The sequence below is a fragment of the Anguilla rostrata genome, chromosome 5 (genome assembly GCF_018555375.3).
Source record: "Anguilla rostrata isolate EN2019 chromosome 5, ASM1855537v3, whole genome shotgun sequence".
NCBI classification, from domain to species: Eukaryota; Metazoa; Chordata; class Actinopteri; order Anguilliformes; family Anguillidae; genus Anguilla; species Anguilla rostrata.
This window is the reverse complement of record NC_057937.1, coordinates 36,648,270-36,658,245: the sequence shown is the minus strand read 5'-3', so window position 1 is coordinate 36,658,245 and position 9,976 is coordinate 36,648,270. Positions and strand designations below refer to the sequence as shown.

Sequence of the window (9,976 nt, the reverse complement as noted above, 5' to 3'; positions counted from 1 at the left end):
CATCTTGTAGTATAGCCTCTATTGCTGCTAAGTCTTCTTCAAACAGTTGATTGAGATCCCTTCACCCCTGTCCTGTGGAGATTGTTTGTGATGTCACTGACTGATGTTTTCAGGTTTTTCTTCACAGCTTTCACAATGTTTCTGTCATCAACTGCTGTTGTTTTCCTTGGTCGACCTGTTCGATATCTGTTGCTAGTACGCCAGCGGTTTCTTTCTTTTTCAGGACAGTCCAAGTTGTCGTACAAGCTATCCCCAATGCTTGTGAAATGGCTCTGATCGATTTCCCCTCTTTTCTAAGCTTGCTTTTCTCCCAAAGACAGCTCTCTGGTCTTCATGTTAGTTTATCTTTTATAACACAAATGCAGTTTTCACAGGCAAAACCCAAGGCTAAAACCAAGAGTAGACATTCAGAACTATTTATTGTTTAACCAATCAATCTAACAGGACACATCTGGGCAACAAGAAACACCTGTCACTCACATGTTCCAATACTTTTGCTCACCTAAAAAATGGGTTGTCTGATACGAAAGGTGATATGTTCTAAGTTGTTTAACAAATCTAGATAAAAATACCAGGAAATAAAAGCTGAAATTTGGATCTGTCATCTCATGTACATCTTTTGACCTCAAACTCAATTGTCTTCAGTGTATAGCAAAAACAAAGGAATTGACCTTGCTGTTCCAATACTTTTGGAGGGGACTGTATATATATATATATATATAGCAATCCACAATTTCAGATTTTTTTTAATCAACCAATTGAGAATGTGGTTAAAGTGCACATTCTCAACTTTTATTAACGGTAGTTTTAAACGGTTTTATTTCACCATGTAGGAATTACTGCACTTTTGATACATAGCCCCCCATAATGTTTGGGACAAATGGCGTCACAGGTGTTTCTAAATCAAGTTGAAAGTTATGTTTGCCCCAAACATTATGGTGTTTATGTAACTCACTTTAAACTGTATATATGTTTATTTTCTTTTTCTTTTTAAATCAAATTATTTGATTAGGGTCTGCATATTGACCCAGGTCTGTCTTACAGTAGGCCTACGTCTGCGTTTGGTCAACGTTTGCGTAATTAAAAAAAATCGGGACACAATTAATTTCGAATCTTTATTATGTTTCTACCATTAACACACAGTTTTAGCATTTGACATGCCTGGTCAGCTTGCTGAAGTGAAATCGTCGTAAGTTAATCGTAGTTACTTTTTGCGGTTGAGGCGAGCATCGCCTACAGTAAATAGTTAATTTCATCGGTGAACCGGGTGGGGAAATCTTTCCCAGTCTGTGACATCATGCCTGACACAGCGCCGATGCTGAAGGAAGGCGGGTTTCGTTCTACTGCAGTCCAGAGCGTATGATCTCTAACGCGAATAACAGTAATGCTTGCAAAATATTAACTATTAATGCACCTAAAATAAGAGGATATACTTTACTTGTTGCTTACCCGGGGCGACCAAAAGGGGAATGCGTATGGTAACGTGAAGAGATTCTTTGTTAGATTGTTTTCCTCTCTACGAATCAGTTCTGCTGGGTGGTTTGCCGACAGTCTAAATAACCTTTCACTGGGTTGGTAAGTTTTATACATTAAGTAAATTGACATGGCACAGATATTTTACGAAAAGGAGCCGTAGTTTTGCCGTAGTAGTGTTGGCTACTTTGGGGTACTTGTGAAGCGTTTAAGGCACATGCAGGCAACAGCTGGAATTGCAAACCATCACGACTGAAAAAGAATAGAATATTTAAGGATTTGAAGCGTATTTTACAGTTAATATGTAGCATAAGTTACGTTGTTAACCAAGGTGTGTCAGTGTGGTAAATGCTTTATGCAGATAAAATTCGTTATTACGCGTCTACACTTTTAATCTGTGGCTACATACGGGGGTCGTTCCTGGTCAAGTAAGGTAGCAGTCTGCAAAACAATAGTGCAATTACCTATCGTTTTAAGTTTTGCGGTCCTAATCGAAAATACCAATTTAGTCAGTAAAATGACAAATCTTTATGATTTTAGAGATCATAAAATCAGCCATCGAGCTTTCCTTTAAGTTTAAGTTGGTCTATGAAGAGGATATGAGCCAACATTTGTTCACAAAAAAGTAGGTTAGTATCTTCGCTATTTAACCCAACATACACACAGAGAGGGCGCTACCTTAGTTGTTTCAGCTGAGACTACAAACTGAGACCAGTTTATTTACACATTGTGTATACCAGTGGCACTCTAAAATTAACTATGTAAAAGGGTATAATAATAATAATAATAATAATACAGCCTTACATTTAGTAGATTTTTTCTTCACCCACTTAAATTTTACTTCCCCTTTCATCTGGTGCATAGTACAACAGGGGATAGGGTGTTGGTGTGTTATATACCTAATTAAATGCTGCCTGGTAAACGGTACCATGTGTTTAGGTAAGGTTTTAATTACAGGCCCATGTTTAGTTCTTTAACTTCTTGCCAGTGTGAGATACTACATTATACGACACTATACAGATACTACTGACACTCAAACGTTATTAGAGGTTTTATTTGTTTTTCTTTTTTTGATTGTCAGTTTCCTACAGCCATAGCTAAAACACAGATTTGCATCATAGTCTATGGTGCCCTTCCAGGAGGTCCTGTCTAGCAAACAACACAGCTGCTTTAGATTTCAGATGACTGTGAGTCAGAGCATCATGCATTGCCTCTGCGTTGTTAATAACATCTTGCAGGAGAGTACATAAAAATGTAGCAACGTGCAATTTGTATGCCGGTACAATTATACCCTGGGCCAAAGCATTCACAATATTACTCGGCCATATATGTAGTACTTTGCTTTGCTATACTTTTCACAGTTGTGTATCGGTTCACTAATTTGGGTGGCATTTACCCAACTCTTGAGATGCTATGCGGGTTTTAGCTGTGGAGAAAGTTTCGCTTGTGGCTGTAATTGGAAACAGTGTGGGGATGCATTGTCCTACAGCAGTTGTTGTGGACGAATAATTGCTGTGTGCTGTGGTGACTGTTTAATAGGGCTGGGTTTCTCTGTCACAGGCCTGCTGTCAGTGTGGGCAGCACAAGTTCCATTAACTCCCTCTTTGACTACTGCAGCATTTATCCCAGCTGTTGGTCTTGGTCATGTTCACATAATGATACAAAAAAACTTTTACTGTATAGAAGTATTAGGTAGTTTAAAACAAAAATTTAGGTAGAGAAGAATTCAGTTAATATATGCACATTTTTTTTTTCAGTTTCTACCTGCCATAATGCAAAAACATGACTTTTACTTAAATAGTCTTAGACACAACCTTATTTTTCTTGATTTTGTGTCGTACTCCACAATTTTAGATTTGTAATAAAACAATTTACATGTGGCTAAAGTGCAGATTCTCAGCTTTTGTTTAAGGGTTAGGGTTAGGGTATTTTTATAGGCTACATGTTGGTTTTCCGCATGTAGAAATTACAGCACTTTTTCTACATTTTCCAAGATTCACTTATATTAGAGTGATGGCAAGAGCAAAGTGTGGAGGCCAAAAGATACTGCCCAAGATCAAAGTACCCCCGCCCCCCTCATTTGTGAAACGTGGTGGGGGTGTTATGGTTTGAACATGTATGGCTGCCACAGGTAGTGGCTCACTTATCTTCATTAATGATGTAACTGCTGATAGCAGCAGCAGAATGAATTCTGAAGTATACAGATGCATCTTATCTGCTCAAGTAAAAATGCTTCCAAACTCATTGGATGGTGTTTCACCCTACAGCAAGACAATGATCCCAAAACATACTGCTCAAGCCACAAAGGAGTTTTTCAAACCCAAAAATCTGAAAATTCTTGACTGGCCAAATCATTCACTGGAAATGAATCCAACTGAATATGCATTCCTCATTCTGAAGAGAAAATTTATGGCTAGTCCCCGAACACTAGCAGGAGCTGAAGATGGCTGCAATACAGGCCCAGCAGAGCACCACCACCAAGAGACTCTGCATCTGTTGATGTCTATGGGTGACAGACTTCAAGCAGCATTACATGCAAAGGATACGCGACAAAGTACTAAATATGACTAATTTACATAACATTAATATTTACCAAACCTTATAGCACCCTGAAATGGGTGGACTATGTATAAAAAGTGCTGTAATTTCTACATGGTGAAACCAAAATATAAAAATACCCTTTAATAAAAACTGAGAATCTGCACTATAACATGTGAATTGTTTTATTACAAATCTAAAATTGTGGACTACAGAACCAAATCATGAACAAATATATCTATCCCAAACGTTATGGAGCTCACTGCATGTATATCAGGGCTGCCAAACTGCTCTTGGAGATCTACCAGCTTTCACTCCAACCCTGACAAAGCACACCTCATTCGGCATCCAGATATCTCATTGAGCTGCTTTTTTTTAGTTGAATAAGGTATGCCAAAACTGGATATAAATGAAAACCTACAAAATGACAGATCTGTAGGAACAGGGTTGGGCAGCTCTGATGTATATAGTGCAGTGCGTAATAAATATGGAGTCATGTCCAGGGCCTGTACACTCAATAGTAGTGGGGGAAAAAGTTTGTTTGTGAAAGGACTGTTCAGTTAATTAAATCCACAGATAAATGTATTCTTAAAGCAGAAGATTTGCTTGTTTGGAATTTCCGCGGATATGAGTTTGACCTTTCGGGAAATAGAAGGCTGAACTAAATTCTGCTTTGTTCATCAGTGCTCTCTTAACAGTCTGCAGGAAATAAAAAAAAAAAGGCAAAGCGATTCTCTACAGGCCTATTTTCAGGAAGGCTGCGGCGAGGTTGACATTCAGACCACATCCTTTGCCGCCGAATTCATATGCAGGCTTCAGACTCCAGGAAATGGTCTCATAAAAGCCGAGGCATTATGCTGATGTATCCCCCTAACGCAACTCTATGGTAATGTCGGAATGTTTAATTCAGCAGTGCGGTCGGCCCAATCGCTTGAAACCGCTACCGTTTAATTTGCTGCTACCCTTTGCTTCAGGACTCATAAGCTCAGGAAGGCAGCGCATGTTTATTGGAGAGCGCTAGGATCACGGCAGTATTTTCTCCGCGCTTGTTCATTCCAAGAAAATTGTGCATCTTTGTTTTTTTGTTTAAAGACGCTCAGGTGCTAGAGAAGAACAGAGCCAGCTTTTTCAAGCGGTGTGTAATTTGGGGGGAATCCAAGCCCCTCGCACTTACTCGGTTCGTGTGTGTGTTTTTTTTTTTGTACGCGCGCCGCGTGCCTCTGGGGAACTCGGGCTGTTTCCTGTGGGGAATCCCTTGTGACCACGCCCGTCTGGCTGCAGTACCATATGTGATTAGGGAAAATGGGGGAATAGAAGGAAGAGTTGAGAAGTGAGAGAAGAGAGATAAGGTGGAAAGAAGTAGGAATCTGTACCTTCAAAAGGGTGGAAGATTGGACACTTATTTTATGCCCAGGTAACATTTTGTGCCCATCACTCCAAGAGGAATGAAATGACAAAACTGGTGTGATGTTCCATAAATCTGCTTATTTCAGGAAGTTTTACTATTATGTGAAGCATGTATTTAAACATGTAAGCTATCTTGTACATTAGTTTATACTTTAGTTTGGTATTTACTGTACAACATCATTTTTGGTCCAGGAATGTTTATTCAGCCGTGCGTAATGAAGGGTTTCCTCTGAGACTGGTGGACACAGTTCGCAGGTCGCTGTCACTACATTTCATCCCGGAACTTGCAGGGATCTTGCGTGAAGTCAGCTGGAGCTGAGGAGGGAGTCCGGCGAGGGGCCCGATTCCGCTTGAAAAACAAGCCCGCTCCCTTCCAGCTAGGGCGCGGTCGCGCGGCGCTTCCTGTACACGTCTGTGATCACGCCGCCGTCAGAAAGCGCGCGGGCCTTCTGACCACCGACGCGGGGCCAGGGAGAGGCCGTCGGAGTTGGATTTCGCTTTTGGCGCAGATTTCACATCTGCTGTGACCTCGTGGGCCACGTAGCAAGGACCCCCCGATTCTGCCCCCGCTGTCTTACACAGCTGCAGACGGACCGACGCTCCCCGTTAGCTGAGCTCGCTGGCCTCCCTCCAGCCCCGACTTTTCACATAAAAAACAGGAATTCTGAAGGATCAGCAGATACTCCGAGACCTTTTCAGGCTGCTTGGGTATTCGCGTTGGTCGGAGAGAGTTGCACAGTTCTGCAGTTAATCAGCTGTAGTCAGCGTAAGTGATTTCTTCAAAGTTGTGTTTGAAAAATAAGCCTGCTTCATTGAAGGAAATAAATAAATTACAGAAGAGAGGGACAAGCATTTGATTGGATTTCTAAGAGACAAAAATGCCTTTTCACGCCTCGCTTTCCTGTATAATTATTTTTTTTGTTGTTGCTGATAATTAAGATTTATTACTGAAGCTACTTGAAGGAGCTCATTTGTCGAGCCTTTCCCTTTGTATCAAAGAGATGCATCTGGTGTTGATTTTGAAGGTCTTCCTGCAGGCCCACCAGTACACGGAGACATGCCATGAACTTGCTGATCTTATTGCGTAAGCTGTAGCTTTGAACTTACGATGCCTTCTTTAAGACTCACACACTTGTGCTGTTGAGATGTTCCAGCTACCCATCTGCACGAGCCTTGTAATGTTTTGTGAGACCTTTATGTTGTGTTATGAATATTCTTCAGAAAAGCACAACATACTGTATTGTCATAGACAGGTAGCCAGAAAACTAGACAATTTGGATTTACAAGCGTTGCTCTCTTACTTGCTAGTGGGTTCTCATATGCAATAATGGGACCAATTCAGTAAAAATCTATTCAGATGATGGTATTTATTTATTATCCCATAAAAGCTGTGGGATTAAATACATGTGACCACATTGTTGGTTTAGATGTTCCAGATGGTCTGCTGTACTAGTCAGACAGTTTTAACGACAGACCTTAATTCTAGCTCAATTCAAGTTTGCCACCCTTGTTGCTTCCTTTGGTAATGCCCATTATTTGCAGGTCCCTGTCCACCTGTGGTCCCAGTGCAGTCATTGTATTTTTTGTGCACTCTCTGCTCAGTTTACTCATGCAAACTGCAGGTCAACCTGCATGAGTTCACGATACAGCCCACTGATACCCTCCTTTCCCAGGAGATGCTATGGCCAGTTTTGGACTGCCGTGTGGGGCATGGCCTGTATTTGCATGGTCAGGATTCAGTATCATGCCATAGGGTCTGTCGTAACCCTGAAATCCATTGGAGACAAGCTACCTGGCAGCTCCACGTCAACCGTGTGTTCAAATTAGAAAGCATATATTCCCCATTTTATTCAGGAGCTGTGAGTCCCATCTGCTAACAATTGTCATTGTTTATCGTGATCATTTTGTAGTGGTCCTTCCTAACTGGAATAACACAGGTGCGAGCTTAATGGTTTCTTCCTCTCTGCTTTCCCCAGGGTTTCTAAGATGCTAATGAGCACCCGTATCAATGAATGATTTCACTTTATTCTCGCACTTGGTTCCCACTTTTGCAGATGAACACGATACCCTCTTGGGCCTTTGGTCACCGAGAAGAAGTGTTATTGTGATGAATCAAAAATTGCGACTGTCCCAGTCTGCACCTGTATGGCATCAATCATCATCTTCTGAATAGTGGTAGAATAATGAGTAAAATAAGAATAAAGAGCTATGAATAAAATTAAAATTATATCAAGAGGTCAGTGTAGGCTGCTTCATTGCTCGTCCACTTGCCTTATTGAGCAACAGACTATCCAGCGCTCATTTACAGTACAGTTTGTTCTTTGTTTGGCGCTGCTATGCTAGCACAGGTAACTATTCTGTGGAAGTTAATGAACATATTTCACTGTCTATTTGACTCATTCTTTTAGCAGAGTTAATGTTAGTAGCAGGTGCCAAGTACCATTAGTCAGATACTTAGCTAAATAATAACATGGTTATTTTAGCTGGCTACCTAACTAGTTGGTATATCATAACATTAGCAAGTAGTTTTTGTTTTAATCTGCCCTGGGACTACAGATTAATAACTTTAATATGCACTGTCCCTGTTAAATCAATTGCATAAATAAAGTTACTGAACACAAAATAAAATACAACTCCCACTCACTATGGTGAGTTGTAACCACGTAACTGGTTGGTGTTTGTAGCAAAGCAATTAGTCATGTTGACATTTGTGGTTCTAAAGCGATCACAAAGACGTAGACACATTCATGACTAGCGGTATGTCACTTCTATTTAGGTTTAAAAAAAGTTTTTTTTAAAAAGTAGATTCAATTTCCAAAATCTGATGCTTAATCTCTGTCATGTCATAGGTAAACCTTACCATGACCAGACAAGTATAACTTTCATTTGGGCGTGTGGATCTTTACCAACTTGCCTGACTTGACAACTGTGAATAAAAACCTTAATGAACCCTGGGTCAGTTTTGAAATGTCTGTTTTTACTTTTGTCTTGCATCCACTCTCTTTCCACATCATATCCTTTTGGCTGTTCTGAGAAATTTTGGAAAGTTACATGCGTGGCCTGAATTAGAAGCAGCTGCTTTTACAAGCAAAGTAGCAAATGGACTCGTTGGTCGGTTATTTCGGGGCCTAATAGACAATGGGAGAGAACGGTGCTGTAATGTACAGACGTTTATGACTTTCACCTGAATTTACTCTGCGCCGCAGCACGTTTTCACCTCATGGTGTTTCTCAGACAGCTGTGAGTGACAGACTGTGCGTTACATCTTCTGTTCTGTGTCTTCCGATGGACTAGCCACAGTATGTCTCTCGCACCCATTATGTCCTTCACCAAAGGAGTGTATTAACTCACCACTTTGATTAGCTGTACATCTGCTTCTCTTTGTGTGTGTATATGCTGTTTGAGCCCTGTATGATCACTATACAGTATAACCCCTCTTTGTAGCATTAATGAAAAGGCTGATTTTGTGTCTCTTTGGCTCTACAGAGTGACGTTGGGCATGGATCTCCCCTGCCACAGAGTCTGCAGGATGGCAATGCTGGCACTACTGGTGCCCACCCTACTGGCACTCAGTGCCTATGGTAAGGGCTTTCTTCCTTTATATATTTATCTTTTTTATTTCTCTCTCTCTCTCTCTCTCTCTCTCTGTTTCTCCATACTCTCCTGGGGTCCAGTCAATGTCCACAGATCAGAAGGGCAAAGGCAGTGTACCTGACCACCCTGGGTCAGCAACAGAACAGTGGAATGGCACGGTTGTTTTGAGACATTCCCTTAGATAACCCCGCCGGACATCCAAGTCTCACCAGATGGAAGGCCCCTTCCTTTCAGCTGTCCGCTGCTTATTAAGGTCTGGGTAAATGCAAGGTCCTCCTTTCCAGCTCCGGCTGTTTTTAATTTAGAGGGGTGCTCATTTTTCCTCTGAGTCAGGGAGCGTGGTCAAACGGGCCTTGGAAAGAGAGGGCGGGGCAAAAGAGCTTTCCATCGCAGCCAATCCGCTGGGCCCCGATTCACATTTTTTCTTCTGCTCAGACGCAAGCGGTCAACTTTAGCCCCAGCTGTTTTAGGCTTAACGTGCAAATCGCACTGTTCTTTACCACCTCTACGACTGCTACCTCTGTTTCTCATTGAGTGAGGCAGCGGTTGGACGAGTGTTTTAGAAGTATTCTAAATTTGCTGTGAGTTTTCACTGGCAGGATTCACTGCTCAAATGTAGCTGTTTTTTTACAGCCTGCTCCAAATATGTTTACACAAATGAAGCTTAATTACATCTGTATTCCTGTGTGTGTACCGCTAGCTTTCATGGATGCTTGCGGATCTATTACATGGTGCATTGAAGCACTTAGCACATTAGCAAGTGAACAGCTGCATGCGGGGAAGGCATACCTTTGTCATGGCGAGACTGCGGTCTCCTGTGTGTCCCTTGCACGAGGCGGAAAGGAGACGTTGGCGCTTGGGTGTGTGCGAGAGCTCTTTGAATGCTGTGGCTCTTTACGCCACTGCAGACTGAGTGACCTTGGGTCTGTGTCGTTTTGGCCCTGACGAGGATTACAGGCCCTAA

General features: G+C 41.6%; 1 protein-coding gene across 1 annotated transcript in view; it reads left to right on the top strand.

The window, feature by feature from the left end:
• The first annotated feature begins 1,294 nt into the window (after nt 1-1,294).
• Nucleotides 1,295-9,976, top strand: part of LOC135256151 (CD276 antigen-like) — a 79,040-nt gene continuing 70,358 nt past the window's right edge. The window contains exons 1-2 of the mRNA XM_064337995.1: nt 1,295-1,381; nt 8,905-8,999. Of these exons, the coding sequence (XP_064194065.1) occupies nt 8,918-8,999 (82 nt within the window). The 5' untranslated portion in view covers nt 1,295-1,381; nt 8,905-8,917. The remainder of the gene's footprint in view (nt 1,382-8,904; nt 9,000-9,976) is intronic.